This window comes from Nesoenas mayeri (assembly GCF_963082525.1).
Source record: "Nesoenas mayeri genome assembly, chromosome: 11".
Classification (NCBI taxonomy): domain Eukaryota; kingdom Metazoa; phylum Chordata; class Aves; order Columbiformes; family Columbidae; genus Nesoenas; species Nesoenas mayeri.
The window spans coordinates 18,256,278-18,277,439 of record NC_137563.1 but is presented as its reverse complement, the minus strand read 5'-3'; the positions used below and the strand labels follow the sequence as shown (position 1 = coordinate 18,277,439).

Below are 21,162 nucleotides of genomic sequence, written 5' to 3'. Positions count from 1 at the left end.
CATATCTATGTTGAATTTGTTATTTGGTGGCTGTTACAGTTGTTAAGGCACTGAAATGTATAATCTGATACACTTGTCAACCCTTGAGATATACAGCAAAGAGGATTTTTTTGGTGTTAGTAATGCATTAGACAAAGAAGACAAAGTATCTTCAGTACTGTTTCACAAACCAGTCAAATATTATTTCTGTTTTGATTGCTTATAGGCTTTGCCTTGTCTACACATGCCACAAGGAGTATGACTTAATTCACATTTTGTATATGTGATTTATATAAATACTGATGGGAAATTTGACATTTAAATCAATAAAATATATTGGACTTAACTCACTATTAGATTTTTTAATAGAAAGACCTTTCTTATATGGGCAGGAAATTGAAATAACACGTTTACTGATTTATTACAATATTTTACTCTCAGATCTTCAAAATGAACTGTCGTAGTGCTTCACAGTTAATAGAATTGGAGGTTAAGCGGGGAGCAGGACGTCGCTGTCACCACGGAAGAGACAAGACAGCGCAGCAGACAACCTCCATTGAGGGCTCTGCTTAAACCTGGCAACAATTGCGTTTCTGGAAATCCAGGTAGGTTAATCTCCCTTCAGTTCCAGAAGTACACTAATATTGAAAGGAGAAATAACAGATCTAACAATGGCCTTACATAAATCTCAGATAATCCAGTAAGAACGATTAATTTGACCTCAGTGGGCTTGGGATCAGAGCAATCCCCATTTCATGTGACAGCTCTTAGAAATGGTGTTCCTGGGGAGGCCCCCTGCCCATGCACTCAATGCATTTTTAGTTCGTTTGCACAGTCATTGAAGTTAAATTTATTTTACAGCTTTCTTTTCTATTATCTGTGTTGAAAAGCTATGAAAGTTTGTATCACTCTGCCTTATTGAGTTATTTATAAAGCATTGATTCCCTTTGTGTTAGAAGCATTATTTATGAGTTAGGTCCTCAAGCGAAACATTTGTCCCTTTTTAATACAGAACGTTCACACTGCTCGTTTCCCGATGACCTTCCCTCACGCCAAGGTTTGTTGATGCTTGTCTGGAGTTCTGGTAGCAGTTCAGTCTGCCAGGCTTCACTGATGCTTCAAAGTTGGAAACTTATCTATACGTCTTGATAGTAGTTGGTACCTTGCACTGGGCAAGAGAGGAGAAACTTTCTGTTGCCAACGAGCTGTACCCCAGGGGGACGGGCTGTATCCCGACAGGACCGGCTGTGTCCCGACAGGACCGGCTGTGTCCCGAGGGCCGCGGCGAGGGTCGCGGGTCCGACGCTCCGCGCAGGCGGCTCTCCCGGCCCCCGCCGCGGCCCGGCCCGCCCTCCGCGGCCCCTGTCCCCGCCCCTCGCCGCCGGCCCGCTCCCCTGCTCGGCGGGCGACATGCGGCGGCGGCCGGCGCTGCTGGCGCTGGGCCTGGTCCTGGCGGCGCTGGGCGCGGCGCACGGACAGCACCGCGCCGACTACGACCGGGAGGCGCTGCTCGGCGGACAGGTCGGGGGCCGCGGGCGGGAGCGGCCCGAGCGCCGCTTGCCGCCGCTGGGGCCGCGCCGGGCAGGGGCTGGGGCGGGCGGGCTGACGCGCGGTTCCCTGTGCCGCAGGAGGAGGCGGAGGAGTACGCGCGGCTCAGCCCGGAAGAGCAGCAGCGGCGGCTGCGGGCCATTGTGAGGAAGATCGACTCGAACGGGGACGGTCTGCTCAGCAAGGGTAACGGCGGGCGGCACCAGGGGCTGCAGCCCAGAGCCGCGCTGGGACACGCGTGGGGTCAGGCGGGCGGGGGCTTTGGCCGAGTGCTGGGTCGGGCCCGGCGCCCTCGGAGAAGGCAGAGATCCACGCTCCCCGTGACACAGCCGCTCGCTTAGTGGCGAAGCTGCATGAAAGACATAACGACCCCGTTTCACAGCGCGTTAGAAGTACCAGCAGAGTTAGATAGGATGGCTTAGTCCCTCAGATTTCTGTTGCATGGGATGAAAGAAGTGAGGGCCAACAGGAGCACATGGGCGTGATCACACGGGTAAGAAAGCAACACCCATAAATACAGCTTTGCACTTACACTATAAATGCGCAAGGAGTCAGTTTGAACCAGGTGGATTTCTGAGTTTGAAATCCCGTGCAACTCAGAGAGCAAGTTTAAGAAGCAAAGAAGGTACTGCAGCCATTAGATCACATACATGCGCTTCAATACCTGGAGACACTAAGGGACCGTGTATTCCTTTAATCACAATATAGTATCAAATGTCTCTTCCCAGACAGGTTTTTATCAGTCAAAACAGTGAACTCCACAGTAAACTAAGGCCCTTTCAGTACATTATCATGACACTTGTTAATTCAATTTTAAAACTCATTATGAAAGTATATTTTTGTTTTGCTGTGATTCTGACAAAAAACAATCAGAAGTCTCTCACACACTCACAGAACAACTAGAATCTTTGTTCAAGCACCAGAACAGTGATACGTCATTGACATGAAATTAAACATGCATGAAGCTGTCTAGGTGAGAGAACAAAATATGCTTTTAAAGACAAGATGAACTATATCCGTTGAATGTCTTTCAATTTATATGCTGAAACTAATAAACTGCATGCTTATTTCAGTGTTCCTGTGTAGAAGTGAGGCAATATAAAGCTTTGGCAGGATGGCTAGTCCCTTTAGTAAGCAACAGGCAGTTCACAACACAAAGGTCTGTTTTAAAGTGCAGAAATTCCACCCCTACTCATGGTACATACTGCATCTGGTTCTCAGTCTAATGGAAGCTCGCCTTCCCCTCACTTCCCAAAGGAAAACTCACAGTGGAATGTGTTCCTATGCTAAAACTGATGGTATCGAAGCTCTTCCAGCTCAGTTATTTCTCAGTGTATTGCAAAACACTCTGAGAACTTTTTCCTTATTAATGGCACCTCCATTTGGAGTCTAACAGTGAGAGAAGATACGATGTATTAACACCACTTTTCTAATATCAGACCATTAAGTATGTCTGATGAATGACACGGGACATTATGTACTCAGATGGCTATGCCTTGTGCCTTAAATGCTGGGAAATAAACTACGCTATAAATCTTATGTTACCCAATCTTTAAAAAATCATGCTGCACTTTCTTGTAAGGCAATGCTGGGTTTATGCACCAGGCTGGGTGGTTACAACACATGGCACACACGCCTCCTCATGTTCAGTCAATTCACAGAATCTGTTGTAAAGTTGGTTCCTTTCATAATAAAAATTCAGTATTCAAAATATATTTTTAAAAATCTCTCGCTGCTTTTCAATGATATTTAAATAAACCTATTAAAGTTGTATTGACTCTTCTGCCAAGAAGGACAGAGTAAGATACTTCAGTATTTTTAAATGCTATAAGATTTTTTCTAAGCTAAAGCAGTAATTTCTGTAGGATTATTAGTCATCATGACTCTTCAGAGCAGGATTTCAATTGAGTTGATTTAGCTACATAATTTTGCAATGCAGAGGAGTGGCTTCCCCTTCCAGGCACCAGAAAATACTGAGAGAATATGTTCTCCCAATCTTCCATAAATGAAGTAACTTTAACATATTTCTGTGAATTCATCTGTATATTAAGCTTGCTTTCTTTTAGCCACACTTCTATAAAAACAAGTAGCTTAAAAGCATTTCCAGAATATATAAGGCTTGATTTCAGTCTCAAAGTAGAGGGAAAATATGTTAATATTTTAGTTTGGGTAATTAAGGCAATGGCACTGAATTCAGTTTTATTTCAGTTTGTGGATTTAAAAAAACAAAAACCTCTCAAACCTGATGTGAACAATGTTTTTTTTGGCTACAAAGTTATGCTTAGAGTTGTCTGTCTAAACCATATTGAGCATCATTTTTGTAAAACTCCAAAGGAAAAAAAAAAGGTGGAAGGGTGCTACATTGTTGGTTGTCTTCAGATTTGAAAAGCCATGGCCACATAATAATTTCAAGCACTAAAAGTGCTCAGGTTCCAGTGAGCTGACCAAGGGCTCTTTCTCCACTGAAAACTAAGGATCTTCCTTCTGATGGGATCAGTTTTAGGGGTGCAGTTCACTGCGCAGCTGTAGGAACACTATCTGTAATAATTTTTCCCTCCCGCTTCCCATGTGTATCCGAGGGGGATGCATCACGCTCTTTCTGGCAGCAGAAAATAGGCCAGATTAAAGTCACCATGTAGCTCTAGCCTGGGGGGTGAATGGGGAAATGATACTCTGAAAGCTGTAGCTGTGATCTATTCTTTCATTCAGTTAACCTGAAAAAGCCAAAGCATGGGGGAAACAGATTGTTTTGCTTTAACCAACCTATTGCCTATATGCTTACATCTGAATTGCAGAGTATATTCCAGACAGAATAGACCTGTGGCATCTTTACAGTTTTTATAGCGCAGATGATTCTGATTTTTTAAATGTTATTATTTTTTAAATGATTTTCACAGAGGAGCTGAGTTCCTGGATACAGCAGTCTTTTAAACATTATGTTACACAAGAAGCCAAGCAACACTTCAGCGACTATGACAAAGATGGTGATGGATTAGTGTCTTGGAAGGAGTATAATATGCAAATGTATGATCGTGTAATTGATTTTGATGAGAACACTGTCCTGGAGGATCAAGAGGAAGAATCATTTCGACAGGTAAAATGTTTCAGCGTCAGTTTCAGTAAGCTCTTGGCAAAAGGCAGCAATATTTGTTTATTGTGATGGAACAAGATGGGTAGAGAAACCACACCAGCTGGCATATGTTTTAACACTTTCTTCTATCTGAGATAGGGGAGTAATTAAAGGAAAGTAATGGAGTATTAAAGCTGCTATCTACAAAACAAAGACAGAATGAAATTGTACCTCCTGAGCATATTTTGCTGCCTGAGTGGAGTGTGCGTCTATGGACGGTCTCAGCACAGAGCAGTTTCCAGCCATCATCTTAAAACAAGCCGTCCATCTGTTAGATTAGGCCAGTAGCCTGAAGAGTGTCCTGCCCTCAGCAGGGGCCAGAACCACTGGGGTGGGGGGTAACGGAAACCCTTGTGCTCTTTAACCCCCTTTATTGCACTGTCCTACCCACTTCTGCGGTTATTTCCCAAGTACCTGGCATGAGATATCAGTATTGTCTGCTCTAACATTTTCTCTCTGACAGAGACCCCCAGAGAAAGCAGTAGTGATGCAGACATTTTTAGCAATCAAACTGCAACTCTGAAAGCTAAAACTGGATGGATCAACAGCATACGTTACGGATTAATCTCCTGTAGGAATGCAGATACTTGAGAGTGGAAAGCAGAGAGGCAAGGGAGGGAAGGTTCAGCAAGCACCATCACATGGCAAAACTTGTCTCAAGTTACACATTTAGAAGTACAGGGAAATGTTTCCCAAAAAGCGAGTGAGGTTTTTAGACTATTCTGGCCTAAGGTTGTGTTTTGGTTTATTTCTTGTGAGGATTGTTTTGCCTGCTTTTGGTATAGTAGTAGTAGATAATAGCAAATGTTGGCAGAAGCGTAGCTAAAATAGATAATGGGTGGGGGATTTTACACACCAAAGAAACAAACTGTAAAGCTTTGGAGGTCACTTAACTGAATGATTACTTAGCTTTTAAACAACACAAAACTTTAAATGGCTCTACCAATCAAAATACTGATCCCGTGTTTGAGATGATGCCATCATAGATACATATGCTGAGGCAGAACTACTCATTTATGCTATACTGATTCCTGATTGCTGACTTCTTCAACATATATTGTAAAGAGCAAACGCAGCAGCATTGTCCAAGCGCTGTATGTCAGCCATCTTCAGCATTGTCCTTACCTTTGGAAATTAATGATCCTGCTCTAATCAAAATGGAAGAGTCAGACAGTGGCACTGATTTAGAATTGGCATCGAGTGAAGATGTGAATGTACCAGAAGGTGGCAGCCTTGTTCACCAGTTCTCAAAAGAACACTGGAAAATAGACTTTTCCCTCACTAGTTCATCTTGCAGTCTAATTCTTTCTGTAGCTCATCCTTTGGAATTGCCTTCCTCTTTAAACTCTAGGCTAAGGTCAGCGTTTCTTGAAGAGTGCAGTTAATTATTTTGCAGAATAGTTAAGATCTTATACTTTATTTCTTACATGTTGTGCTGTTTGAGTACAGATCAGTTATCAATGGTGTAGGTCTTTACTTTGTCTATAGAGACAATGAAAACGAAATGAAACAAGAAGAAAAAATTGTGCACGTTTGGAGTGCAGAACGAGGAAGTGCAGGATATTCAGAAATAAGAACTTGCCTGCTTATTGTGGATATTATTTATTTTTAAAGGGCATGCTAATATTTATACTTAAAACAGGTTAGAGAAGTGACTTTGCTTTGAAACCTGTTGAGATGTCATGGACTACAGTCTTGTACTAAAGGAATCTTTCTAGTCCTTCAGCACTTAAAATGGCTTCAGAAAAGACATTTTACATATATGATATTTCAAGACCTTCTTTGAACTACAAACAGCCCTTGATATAAATGAGAAATAGATCCAGAAGGTTAAACGTCCTTAAAATTTCGATTTTGGAATTTGCAATGGCAACCATTAATTATAATCAATTGTACTCCACTAGGTTAGTTTGGGAATTGGTGACTTTTAGAAGAGGAAGCACATATAAAGACAGGAATTCTTGATCTTTTCATTGTCTCCATTTTGTGTTTTCGAAGCCTTGGCTAAGAGCGTGTTTTAAAAGTCTCCTTAAATTGTAAAAAAAGGAGGATTTTTTTGCAATTCTTGAATAAAACTACCTCAATTAAAAGTGTTGTTCTCATTGCTCTGGATGAGCTCTTTTACTGAAAATATAACATCAGTATAAGTAGGTAATGTGAGACAATTAATATTCTAATGAGCTTCCCAGCCAGCTACTATGTTGTTTTTCCTTTTCATTAAGTGCTCTAACTAAATTATTTTCTAAGCTTCATTTAAAGGAGAAAAAGCGTTTTGAAAAAGCTAATAGAGATGATGTTCCTGAGCTAAATATGGATGAATTTGTTGCCTTTGAACACCCTGAAGAAGCGGAGTATATGACGGTAAGACGTAGGAGGGTATCTTATCAGCCTGTGTATATAGACGTGACATTTTTTAAGGCGTGTGCTTAACCCCAGTGCCACGTGCTTTTTGAGCTGTTAGGTTTATTGTTTTTACAGCAATATAAAATGTCTTGTTGCACAGGAACCAATTACTGCTGTAGTCTGCATAAAACAGAAAACCTGATTTGAGATGAGCAAGTCTTTAAAGAATACCTTATCGCTCTGAAATGATTTAATGTTGTTTCTCTTGCTTTCAAGTTGATAATTTTTCACCAATTGATGTTTTGCTTTTTGTATGTACACAAAAGGACTTTGTCATTCAGGAGGCTTTAGAAGAACATGATAAAGATGGTGATGGATTTGTTAGCCTGGAAGAATTCCTTGGTGATTACAGAAGAGACCCAAGTAAGGAAAAAGGGCAGGGGAATGAAAGAAAGAACTGAACAAAAGCTTTTGCAATGGGCTGAATTGTATGCACCTTGATTTTCAGCTTTTTACACCGCCCCCTACATGTTCTGAGTAACATTTTCCTGTCTTCTACAATAATTTCATTTCCTGGTACTGGACATATTAAGTCATTATTTCAGTATTTGGCAGCAGTTTGTGTACGGCCTATTCCACTGTTTCTTTGCAAGTTATCTCTTGTTTCCTGAAGACTGTGGCATATTCCCCATCACTAGGTGCGCAGCTGCAATAAGATGCAGCTTTGCTAACTGGACGCATGTGCGAAACTTGCCTGGTGTTTCCCAGCTGAGGAGGGCAGCTGCCAGCCCTGCTTCAGAAGGACCAAAACCATGTGTGTTTTAAGAGAGGTGGAGGGGAAGTGCCAGGACTCTGTTCACTGTACCAGATACCAAAAGCCTATCTGCTTTCACTATTTTTTTCTCTGCTCTTGCCCTACGTTAAACTTATCTATTCCTTATTTAACAAGAAAAAGCACTTATCTGGTGTTTATCAATACTTCAGCTATGTTGCTATTAGGTAAATATTTTATTCACTGTATTTGATTTGCTGCAGGTCAGGGCAAATATCTCCTCCAGTAGCTTGAGGCATGGGGAAAGTCTGCTTGGTCCTAAGGAATGCCAAGTCTTAAGTGTGGGGAAAAGGTTTAAGCCACATCAGGATATGGAGAAATAGGGGAATAGTCAGTTTTTCTTCACGCCAATCAACCACCTGGAATTCTACCTCTTATAACCATCTTTGTTTGCTGGAGCCACTAAAAACTGTACATCTCTGATGCAACTACAGGGTTCTGTATCTTTTTCCTGCTCTGACTTGAAAAAAGCTTTTCCAAGCCAGTCTATCCAAAGGTGCTGGAAAGGAGTGAAATTGTTGCTACCATCCTCACAGTAATAAAGATAACATCTTTGTCATTTAAACTTTATAGCAAAAATTGAGAATCAGCTATAATTGTAGAAACTACTTCAGCTTCCCTCCCAGTGGCCCTCTCTTCTGCAGTGTTCCTGCAGCACACTTCCAAATGACTAATAAATTACGTGGTGGTTCTGGTTTCACAATAGTCTTTTGTGGTTTGGGGCAACAGTGTATGGTGAATTGTGACATTAAGGCGTTACCTACTTGGAAACTAGATGTTAGAAAGGAAGAAGAGAGGCTTCACTCTTTTTCTTCTTTTATCATAGAAACCATATTATTTTTAAACTGTTTTTTAAACCTGCTTCTGGTGCCAACTACTTTTGACTTTCATAAGGTTTAGGAGGTCTTAATATCTGTTCATGGTTGTCTGCAGTGCTTATTGGTTTGATGAAGTGCTTCTAAATCTCTTGAAGAGTTAGAGGCAAGTTGAAGATTGCTGCCTAGGTTGCAGGCTGCAATACTACTGTGTAGGTTAACTATAAATCAAGTATACAAATAAAGAAATAAATAAAGACAGTAAATGGAATTGCTTTGGATATACTCCAGGTATTTTAGAAAACAAAACAAAACAAAATATTAGACAGTAAACTACTTTAAAAGCCTGCAGTATTGGCCTGAGTCTGTTGAGCTAGTCAAGGTCTTTGCCTTCTCTATTTATTGGCTGTCATGGATGGACCTCCCTTGATGTTACAGCAGGGGAACAGACATTAGAATGATCTTAAAAACTTAATATGGCTATTTAAGTTTCATAATCTCAGATACTGCCAAACAGTGTTTGTCTACATACTTTCTGGGACAGTTGTTGATTTAAAGCTTTTCCCTACTTTTCTCTGTCCATAAATTGCTGAGATGACCCATGTCTGAGGCCTGTAGTATTGCTGATATTGGTGTCACATGGTGCTCTCAACATGGTATCTGCAACACCATTCTATACATTAGTGGGAGAGTAATCTTAGCTCAGTCAAGGTAAATACTGCAAATGTAAGATATCTCTGGCATCCACTTCAGCCTTTTTCTACTGATACGTCAGCTGCCCCAATAAGTAGGAAACCCTCTACCTGGCAGCATATTCAACATAGAATACGTTTGCTCCACTGTCAACGTGGGTAATTCAGGTCATGGTAACCCTTGACTTTAAAGTCCAGTTAGTTTGACTGTAAATTTACAATCTTAAAATTACTTTAGCTTTACATTCTGTTGTAATCTATACAAGTATTTGTTTCATATGTAGGCAGATGCATTTATTTAATCTATTGTAACTAGTCTGTAAGGCTTGTCTTTGTTTAGTGAAATCACTTAATGTTTTAAGGGAGTAAGAGAATTTGTGGAGGAGAAAAGGTGAAAACATCTGCTTTAAGGTAAAGAGTGGCTTTAAACTTGACAATGTGTCTTACTAGCTGCAAGGGAAGATCCAGAATGGATACTTGTTGAGAAGGATCGATTTGTGAATGACTATGACAAGGATAACGACGGAAAACTCAACCCTCAGGAGCTGTTGTCTTGGATAGTACCCAATAATCAGGGTATTGCACAAGAGGAGGTAGGTGTTCTGACTGCTGCTTAGATTTTAATTAATGAAGTAGAATTCTGAAGGTATCACAAGAAAATGATGGGTGCATTCAGACTCACCATGGCTTAGTGGTTGAACAAGAATGCTTAGTAGGACCTTGCATATATTTTTAATGGTTTTTCCACTTGGATAAAGAACACAGATCCTTGACTTCCTTAGGGAAATCTGAGGTTCCTATTAACTGTATGAATGTTTGTAAATTAACAAAGTGCTTTTCTACATGTTTAAATAGCTTATCTGGGTTGACTTAAGGGTATAGTATTTCAATAAGATATTTTTTAGTTATTGTAGGTAAATCTAATGAGATATGCTACTAAAATAAGCTGTTGCCTACTGACAACATCATTTTGAAAACAGAAATTGATCACAATTCTTCTAACTGGATAAATCACAATAATTTCTAGAAATGAAAAATTGGCTTTTCATAAGGACAAGAAAATGAAAGTATTCTGTGATTCGAGATGCTGTAATGCAAACTTTGATGATGATAACGAAAATGGTTCAGTCAGGCGTAGGACGCCATCATAGGTGTAAGTGGATTCTCACTTTAGCTGTCTTTAGTTGATGTTTTTGTAGCAGGCAGTAGAAGCAGCGAGTATTCCAGAACACCCTGTTTTAGTAAGCAGGCTTCACAGTTGCCCACTGCAGTAGAGAGGATTTCTACCTTTCCTCTAGTAATTTTTATCTTAATTTGTCCAAATGTCTTTCCTTTGCACTGGAGGATTTGGTGCTCAGGATGGCAGGAACAGCAGCTCTTGCCCTGCCTCCGCCGTTCCTGGTGAAGCCAGGAGCCGCTCTGTGGGCAGCAGAGCCGCGTTGGACCCTCTGCGCTGCCGCCTCTTCCTTTGGCAGCTCTGCTGGGGACAGAAAAGCGCGGTGGGGAGCAGGCGGCGCTGGCTGCCAACATCCCTGACCTTGTGGCAAGCCAAGCTGTTCAGTTGCTCTCACAGTATATTGTATATATGGTGGCCTTTGCATGTTTTTAACATCTGATTCTTGAGCGTGGTTGGTTCGTATTTCACAGAAAAACACTGTTTTGACATGAATTCTGTGTGGTGGTGAGTCTGTTCGTGCCTCTGTTGGTTTGCTTGGTTGTTTTTTGTTTGTTTTTTAGCAGTTCTTTGCTACTCCTTCCAATGTAGCTTCCTGCAAGGCCATGCTGGAGGAACAGCGCAGCTCTGCAAGACAGTGTTTATTTCTCTAATGCACTATCTTTTTTCTTCAGTTAAGGGTTTAACAAAGTCACATATTCTGAAGAGAAGGTAGCATTGACTTAAATTGTTAACTGCTGTTTGAAAGCTGAATATTGCAGGTTTGTTTTGGCTTATCAAAATGACTTGAAAACCTGGTAGCTGAACGACATAAAAATAGAAAAATTACTATACATTCCATTTCCAGGAATTGGTGTGTGTTTACCAGGATGTTTGTCTTAATAATCGTTCAGCTTTTGCCATGCAGAGTGCTTTTCAAATCTTCTTGGCTGATGTTAGTCCCCGCTTTCTTCAGTCCTTTGTGGTGATGCAGTCAGCCTAAATGTAACATTTAATTTTTTAAAAAGTCACTAAGCAGTTATATTTAGCCAAACCAATCAAAAAAGCAGGACCAGAAGGATTGGCTAAATCACTGTATTCACAGATGTCTAACCTGTAATACTAGGGCTCCTGTATTTCTCAGAAATCGTAGGTGCATTAGAGCTGCTGTACTGGCTTGTTTGCTTTGAGCTCTGTAATACTTGTGAATAAGCTACAAGTAAAATACTCTGCAACTGTTCTTGTTTTACTGCCGATCTTCCCTTTGTAATACACAAATAAGCAAACATCTGAAAATTGTTTTACCTTGTAGCTTCATTTGACATTGTCATGGTTTAGTATTTTCATGTTTTTTATGAGAAAAGCAAGCTTTTGCTTTCAGAAAATGAGAGAAAACGTGAATTGCTGCCCAAAGCTGAAGTTCCTATGCATAGATAGCTTATCTTGTCCACTGTTGAAAGCTGAAAAGCCTTTTTCACAGTGGACATCAAATACTTTGCAGTTACATTTTAATCATGAATTACAGCTATGGAGCGTTTTTTGCAAATCATAAATAGATACAGAACATCCAGCTGCAAATCTCTATCCCTACTTTCGTTTTTTGTTGTTAATATGCATGTATGATGGAAAAGTGAGTCTCCACATGTTCAGGAAATACGAAATGGCTGAGCACAGGAGACAGCTCCCGAGCTGGCAGCAAGGCTGCCTGCAGCTCCACCGGGGAGCTGCGGACGGTGCTGGTGTTGTCAGACACAGGGTGCGCAGGCGATTGAGACATAGCGGTTGCACGCTGCTGAAAAAAGGCGCTCCACTTGAGGGCTGTGTTGGCTCACATCCTAGTCGAGGTCCCACGCATCCCGGGCTCGCTCTGGTAGCTGTTGGTGGCGGCTGGACGTCCAGCAGGGCTGCAGCTGGCACGCTGAGCTGGCCTTTTCTGTACAGTGTGCGCTGGAGACGTGTGCTGCATTCGCCCGTGGGTCTCAAGGACTACAGGTGCTTGCAGGAAGATGATTAATCGTTGCTGGTTTAATACTGTCATCTACTCTCAAAGTGAATCTATGGGTTTGACATTGATTTGTTGCTTTAGAATTGATAGGGAGGGTAGAGATTTGATATTATGATTTTGCCACCAAATAATAGAGGCAAAGGGAAACAACCCGAGGAAAGAAAGGCTCTGTTCTGAATGCAAACTCTTGTCTAGCTCCTTACAAATCGTAGTGCTGCAGCAGGACTTTGACAAAGCCATTCCAAATGCATTATTTATAAATGCTCATATCTATTAACTGTGCACATGGTGTTCCATTTTATTTTAAAGGCTCTACACCTTATTGAAGAAATGGATTTGAATGATGATAAAAAGCTTTCCGAAGCAGAAATTCTTAAGAACCAGGATTTGTTTCTCAACAGTGAAGCAACGGATTATGGTAGGCAGCTTCACGATGAACGTTTCTACCATGAAGAACTTTAGACTATTTATTTTGTAATCTGTTTTCCTTTCTTTCATTTGGAGCTTTTGTTAAAAGCACCCATTGCAAGTTTTAGGCTGTAATTACAGTACACTAATGTTTGTGTAAATAACTTGCATTCAAAATTTAATTGCCCTCCTGCAGACTTCCTTGGGCCTCTTCTATCTTCAAAATTAAATACTTACTGCCAAAATTGTATAGCATTGGGAAAGACATTACTTCAGGTGTAGTACTGCATTGTGAAGAGTTGTTCTATTGTACTTGAAGAAAATGGAGAATCTAAATGATTCGGAAAGAATGCAAAACGTAGTAACTGAGAGACTACTGTTTTTTCTAATTAGTTTAATTGGGGGGGGAGTGGGTAAGATGGGGGGGGATGTTTAGAGTCAGTATTAACTGTGTTTTATTTAATACATTTGTAGAAACACTTAGATTAACGCCTCAATTGTTTAAGAGGTTTCTACTTCATTTTAAATGGTTTCTATACTGTGTTTATTGTATCATAAAACTTGCTATTTTTACATCTATAGACAATAATTGTTTCTAATGTACAATTCTACAGCATTAGTAATACGATGGTATTTTACAGTGTTAAGACCCTATTCTTTTGTTGTATTAAAACTTAAAATACTCTTTTTGTGTCTTGTCCATGTATTACTTACTGTGGGCCACCAGAGCACGTCCTTGCAGTGTGAACAGTGTACACAGTGTATGTAGGGTACAATGGCAACATTCTTAGCGTTTGCTGGACAAGTTTACAAAAGCGGATGTGGAGGGATTTTTTTATCTGGGACATATGGAACTCTAAAGCATCAAGGCATTACATAACCTATGTAGTAACAACCTCTGAAAGTTAACTTTGGTTGAAAGCTCCACAATTACCATTGAAGAAAGTAAGTACTGTCCTAGTATGTGATTATTTGAAATCATCTGAAAGGTTAATGGCACAACAGATTCAAGTTAGGAAAGTACATGTATTCACTTCTTATCTCGTAGGAAGGCACAGGAATTAGCAAAATATTCTAAACAAAGACAAAGCCTCGCAGAACAGACTGTAGTGTGTGTTAGTGGTTTTTAATTCTTAGATAACTAACTGCCGTAATGCTCTTGCAATGTTCTTCTTGACCAATGTTTGTCTTCCTCCCAACTCCTTTTATTGAGCAAAAGCTCTAGTTCTGCCTTGTTTTTCTCCCAATGCACCACTTCTTAATTATTCTCAGTACAGGAAGTTCCTCTTGACATAAGCGTGGAAGTATCCCTGTTAAAAGGCTCGCAATTTTCATTCAGATCAAAACTACACACACTTCTACTGTATTTTCTTAGATACCACAGTTGCAGAAATTCAAAATGCCTTTTCAGTTGTAGTGGTTGGGGGTTTTTTTAACCCATATTTGTTTCAGTTCCTGGGAATGTGAATACATCAATTGCCATGTTGGTGGTGGGATCTGATTTAAAAAGTAAATAAATACGTGAAGTCTAATTAAATCCAGTATGTCCAGGAATACTAAAAGAGTTTTTGTCATCTTTGTTGGTTTGAAATATACCTGAAGTTGCCCTTTCGTTATTATTCTTTATGGCATTTTTAAACAAATCTTAAATGACAGATTCAACTGCCTACTCAGTATTAAAAATGTCATCGTCACCTCGACAGTTCCAAGCAAAAGCCTGTTTGGGAGGTGCCACTGGCCCTGGCACTTGCACTCCGCTCCAAGCCATTTGCTGCATTGCAATAATTTGTATAAACCAAGAATAAGAAGAGGTATAACAAAACTAGCAAAATACTGAACAGTATATCATTTATACAGTCTGCATCTCCCTATCTGTGCCAAACATCCCATTTATTGCTTATTTTACTATTTTTGTAAGCACATCATGGGAGGTATCATTAGAGCTTAGCTCATGGTGAGACAGAACTACAGCTCGTGTCACTTTGCTGCTCTTAATGTCATTTTCTGGGCACAGAAAACTAGTGCTTCAAAAGGAAACAATGTAATTGTTACAGTAACCGAAATACGGATTTGGAGAAGTGCTAAACTTAATCCTTTAATAATGTTGTATCTGTTGAACATTCCTGTAATTCCTAGAGTAAATTCACATAGACTTCTCTTGATTTCTGATAATGCTTTTTAAAATTAGTCTTCTTTCACTTTAGGATTAGAGGGCAAATAACCCTTCACAATCTTACAAAGATATGTGGGTTTTGATAGTTTAATCTAGTGCTTAGGTTGCCCGGATTGCCAGCCCACCATTTACATTCAGTGACGTCTATCCAAATATTCTACACAAGAGTAGTTGCAGTATTTTCAGGGTTATGTGATCCAGAGCCCCTCACCCAGCATTTTAACTCTACTGAGAAACAGTGCAGTGAAGCAAAGCATCTCTTGTAACTGTTTCACTGTAGATAGAAATTAAATTGAAACTTTACTGGGTCAGAACATAGACTGTCAGCACTCCGGTGTGCCATCATTTATTCTCTATATTGATGGAAGGAACGGCTGGTACTGGATCTGGGATTACCGGAGCCTGAGGACGTCACACACAAGAGGCAGCCAACAGGAGTCTGGCCTGTTCCATCTGCTCTCACTTTGTGAGCAGGACGTGCAGAATCATCTGAATTCAAATACTAAAGCTGGTAAAACCTCTTTGTCTCCATGTGATAACCCCTCAGGCATCTTAGAGACTGAGCGTTCCTGTTGGGAAGGTAACCTCACTGTCGGCCTCAGAATTACTTATCCCTGATCTCAGGGCAGCCCTGGCTCTGGAGGAATGTGCATTACGATGAATCTTTGGATGGTGTCTGGGAGAGACTTTCAGAGGAACAAATATTAGCTAAACTCAATGAAGAGAACAAAATTTCTTAGCTTCGTCCAAAATCCTTCCATTTATAGAACCAAGGATCTAGCAAAGTTTGATTTCTAAACAAACAGTGCATGTAAAAATGTCAGGGGAACAGAGCAAAGGGAGACTACTATGACAGCAAGTAGATGAAGTATCAGTATTGTGGAGCTTAAATTTGCAAAGTTTTCCAGAACACAAAGCAGCTCATAGATTATTATCTCCAAAAGCACGTCCTAGCGAAAGCACAGCTCATCTCAAGGCAAGGGGACGGGTGACAGGAAAGCAAAATTCCACTGCTGGTGTAAACAAGCCAGACGTCTCGGAGGCGCACAAGGAAGTGGCAGGAGGCGACAGTCACACGTTCCAGCAAGGGAAATTCTGACCAGATGAAAATGTCACAGTGGTGGTTTAGCAGTGAAATGGGCCCAGAGAGACGGTGGAACAATTTCCACCCCAGAGACAGTCAGAGCTCAAAAAGGGCCTGGGCAATGTGATCCATCTTTGAAGTTAGTCCTGCCTGGAGCAGGAGATTGAAGCTGAGACCTGCCTTGCACAGACCAGGAGGCACAAATAATCCTGCTTAAAGTGATCCTATCTAAACCCTTTGGCAACACGTGTTTATTTTTCTATACATCTTAAGTCATCCTGAGTACACAGCATTTCCAACTACAATCTATCCTTTCCTCCTCCGTCTTAAAAATGCCAGAGCTCACTAAGAAAAACCTCTCAGAAGGTGAACACTGATTTCAATGTTGGTTTTAAGGTAGCAGTTATTCTTGTTATAACATGTATATTATTTGTATGTACAAATGTACCTTCTCTATACAGAGGGTAGTGTGAAGTGCTTTGGGCCCTTCTCACAAGAAGTAAAGTCATATTAAAGGGTAATTCCACAAGAACTGGGTCCTTAAAGCAGAATACTTTGTGCTGCATAAATGCTGCTCCCATGGCTGTGCACCAACAGCTCTGAATGGAGGTGTAAGGAAATACTTGCTCATGAAGAATGTTATTTTACCAGCCCCACTGATCTATCAAAGCAAAAAGGAAGGAGTTGAAAAAAAAAAATCCAAAAGGAATTCACTATAAATAGAGAAAAAGTCAAATGGTTTTGAGAAAGCCAGTAATAAACCTTTGTTTTGATAGTAACAGTAGAAAACCAAGACTGAGCAATGTTTAACATCAGGCATAATCACTTCCCTGGCATTTGGGGTTTGCAAAAAGCACAAATGCTGTGAATGCTGTACCCGGTTCTCTGTTGCTCTTTCTGGCTACCGGGGCAGGATTGTGCGGCAAAGTGTCTGAATAGGTGTTTTCTCAAACAGGTGGAGGATTACAGTACTAATTGAGACTAAGTCTGAACTAAGTTGCCTTTTATCTGGAAATCGAAACAACTACACTTTAATATTTCAGAATGTTTACAATAATAAACATGCAAATAATTTATCTAGGAAAGTTTTGTTTTTTAGAGATTTTTGAGAAGATCTTTCAGATGTTCACTGACTTGCTACAGCTTTGCTTTTCTACTCAGGAAAAAATATAAAACAGTTGGTGATGTTTCTAAATAAGGAAATATGCAGAATATTTGCTAAAACATGCCAAAGGAATCTAAACCTTTGCCTCCCATGATGCTAAACTATCCAGTGTATTACTAACCATTTTGTACAGAGACAGAGCTGCTGGAGAGGCTGTATTTTGGGCAAAGGTCCAGTGGTTTGAGATCAACTAAACAGTCGAGATTTTTCAGCAACCACAACGGCATGTGTGCGAATGGCAGTCTGCACAGCTGCTGCCGCTGTGCACACCCCCGAGGCTCCATCAGGTACGATGGTTTTTTGCAAAGCATATCCTGCACTTGTGTCTGACGCAAGGCTTGCAAATGAACAGTGATATCCTTTGAATTAATGGGATGGAGAAAGCCAGTATATTGGAAAAACATACAAAAGATGTCAGAGAAACAAAGCAGATCTTTCTGCAGGTACCTGAAGTTATGACAAGAAGGGGAGATAGAAACCCAAATGTTTTCATTTTCCCTTTCACACAGTGGTTACGCGGCTCTCCAAAGAACTACCAGATACTGTTCCTGTTCATCACCCTCCTGTGACATTGCACTTTTCCACAGTTTGTCTTCTGGTTTTGACTCTGAAACACTTTCAGGAGTAAAGATGGTAGAGAACCATGTTTAAACAGGTGCCAAGCACAAAAATCCCCACATTTCTATCATACAAACCATAATTTTAGGATATACAGAATATCATGCTGTTAATTTTAGAGGAAATCAATTCCTGCTTTTCATAATTACAGCGAAGATTTTGATTGTCTTTTTCTTGGGTAAAACCTCGGGGACTGGGTCTACCTCTCAGTGAAGGCTTCCACTGGAAACCGCTCTGAAATGCTAGATACTGGTTTAAGAACGTAGTCTATGCAATTCATCTTTATGTTAGTTGTCAATTTTACTGCAGCAAAATGCCAACTGGACCGTGGTGCACTGTGCAACGGTGCTTTTGGAAGGAGGTTCAAATAGCTCCTTCCAAAAGAAGCAAAGGGAGCGTGTTTCAGCGCCGAGCGGGGCTGATGCCGTCGGCTCTGGAGCACTTTGCATCAGCGTTGGGCCTCGGGCGCGTTCGGAGGAGCCGGAGCAAATGAAGGTGGGTGCTCGGAGGCTGCTGTTTCTGTTTCCATGGGAACAGAGATTGGTTCCTCACAGAAGGCAAGATGATTCAAAAATGTTTAAATTGGCACAATAGTGGATAATTTGAAAGCCCCCAACATCTCTCACATGGAAAGTCGGATAGTCATTTGTATGGAAATAGAAACAGCAGGCGCAGCTCACCAGGTAAAACGCGTGTGTGTTTTAGCTGTGGTTTCCCTCTGGAGGTGGTTTCATTGCTGCTGGTGTCTTCAGGACTCAGGACTCAGTAAGACACCAGAGGCTGGACTGGTTTAATTTTGAACAGGACTATTACAGCAATTGTTGTGAAGCCATATCTCTCAGATGTAATTGTTACGGAGGCTTTGAAGGATGGTAAAAGTACCTTCTATTCTCCATTTTCTATTCACAAACAATGATTCCAAGGGACCACAATATACCTGAGGAGTTTTGAAAAACACAGCCGCCTTAACACCTGAATTATCTGAGTATCCAGCGTCTCTTTATATACCGCTTTAATACTTTTCATAGACTCCCTCGACCTGTTCCTATGTAGACTAAAAAGTTTTCTGTCCGCTCCATCAGACTACCCAAAATCAGAAACAGTAACTGTGAAGAATGTCTCGCTTGAAGCCCTGGATGAGCACAACCCTGGTTGTAGATGCTATTTTCATGTTTTAACTACTGTCAGCTCCAAAACTGCCACCCAAATCCCTAACAGAAAGCTTTGCTCAAGGCAGTATATAGTTAATAACAATGAAGTTAACCTTCCACTGTGATACACATCAAAATTTGAAGGGTTCTACTATGAACTTAAAAAAAAAAGAAAGTAAATCAGACTTGTAATCACTTTCCACAAGAGAACAGATTCAAATGGTACATTCTGATGCCAAACAATTTAATTACAGGAAAAAACCCCAATACTCTGGCCTGGTGACCAATTATTTGCCTTATCAAATAAAACCCGATTTTTAACCTTTGAGAGCAGCGGTGAGGAGGGAACTGCAGTGGCTATCATGGAAGCGTCCCACTTAATGCTTGTTATTGACACTGCAGAATTTCTGAGTGGAGCTGTACGCAAAGATTAGATGAAAAACCACGTTAAAAGGGTGAGGAAGCGGAGATGAAAGGCCCTGCAGGTTTCCAAAGCATCCAGCCCATCAATAACCAAATAAACAAATGAGCAGATGATCACTTGTCATTGCCACCCTAGTCCCACTCCCTACAGTGACCACAGTCTCAGCCCCTCACCCACTGCAAATGCGTCATTTGGCACAAATGAGTCTATAAAACCATTTTGTAGGGGAAAATCTCATGAAGTTCAAGGTGGTTTCCGTAGATGGCATTATAGCAGGTGGTAGGTTTTGCTCTCCTTTCCTCAGCTCTGCAGAGCTCCCTCCTGGGCTCAGCCTTTCCAACCATCATACATCTCAGGCCACTCACATCAAAATATTAACCCAGTCATGAGAGACAGCATTTAAGGACCGCACACCGTGTTTTCTTTTTCCTGTTTGGAGGATGGTTTTAGGAAGATTCGTTCTCCAAGTTCAGCATTCACCATGAGAGTTTTACAAAAGGACTGCAAGACTACCCCGATACATTTGGTTGGGAAAGGGACAAAGATGAGTTTCCGGATTGGTCAGGAGGCTGGCGTGTCTTTTACGTAAGATGGCTATTGCGAACTGCTATTTCTGGGTACTACTCCAAGCAGTACAAGCTTACAACAAGTAACTGCATCCCACAAAGCAGCAGTTGTAGCAGACCAGCCCACGGTGTGGCTGACACCACGCTGCTGACACCTCAGCAGCTGTGCGGCACAGCCTCCCGGAGGTGACTCCCCCATCAGCATCCCACTCACCCAGCCTAGCCCTTTGCCTTGAGCACTGACAGCTTTGCCAGGACCGTTTGCTAAAGGTTTCAGTCTCTTCAGCTGCAAATCTGAGATAATTTTCTGCTTCTTCCATAGCCCTGCAAAGCCTGACCACCCCTGCAAGCCACAGCGGCCTCTGGACACGACCCAGCAACGCTGGGACACGTGAGCAGTGGCTCCAAACCGAGCAGCTCTGCTCTATCAGAGCCAGGGGCTCCGACTCACACCAGCTCATTTCCGACAGCTCACCAAAACACCTCAGCTAGGAACAGGGTTGCTCGAGGCTCTTGTGCAGCCAACAGTAAGAGAGAACTTTGGCCATGGCTCAAGGCTGCCTGCCCGTGCTTGGGGCACGTGGAGAGGGAACCCCGGCTGTCCCTGGGGGAGGTGACTGTGCTGCACCAGGGCAGACACAGCACAGAGCTCAGCACGAGATACAGGCAGACAATTGGCTTTTTACTTGGAGGCCAAACTAAAAATAATAAGAAAGTAGCAAGTAATTTTGGAGGGCGAACACACACTCGATGCATTTTTATGAACTCCAAAAGCAGCAAAGCTAACCCCTTCAAAACAAAGTAGTAAGAGGAAATATATAGTTTTAGAAAGACTGAGATAAAGCATTCTTAAAAAGATCATGAAGTATTTCACTAGTGCCCATGCCCTCAAAATGGACTTTTTCAGGGAATTTTCCCTTCCAGAAGAAAGCTTCTCTCATTCCTCCACAGCACGCTCTGCAAGTGAATCCTCGCGTTTCTCCTTCTGCCCCTCTCATGCAATGATTCTTTTTTCCCACTGCCCATGACAATCCAAGCAGTTTCACACCTCTGGCCCTGCAAACTCTCTTTAGGTC

General features: G+C 41.4%; 1 protein-coding gene across 2 annotated transcripts; it reads left to right on the top strand.

Moving 5' to 3' along the window:
• Positions 1-1,389: 1,389 nt before the first annotated feature.
• On the top strand, positions 1,390-13,080 carry RCN2 (reticulocalbin 2; the record flags this gene model as incomplete). 2 transcript variants are annotated; one of them, XM_080350897.1, is made up of 7 exons in its annotated part: positions 1,390-1,500; positions 1,608-1,713; positions 4,425-4,621; positions 6,917-7,018; positions 7,327-7,423; positions 9,790-9,932; positions 12,807-13,080. In XM_080350897.1, 7 exons carry the CDS (start codon positions 1,390-1,392, stop codon positions 12,957-12,959), a joined length of 909 nt encoding a protein of 302 aa, XP_080207023.1. In that variant the 3' UTR covers positions 12,960-13,080. The 2 variants fall into 2 exon arrangements, with proteins under 2 accessions (XP_080207023.1, XP_080207022.1); XM_080350896.1 differs by having other exon boundaries at positions 6,905-7,018.
• Positions 13,081-21,162: the final 8,082 nt, after the last annotated feature.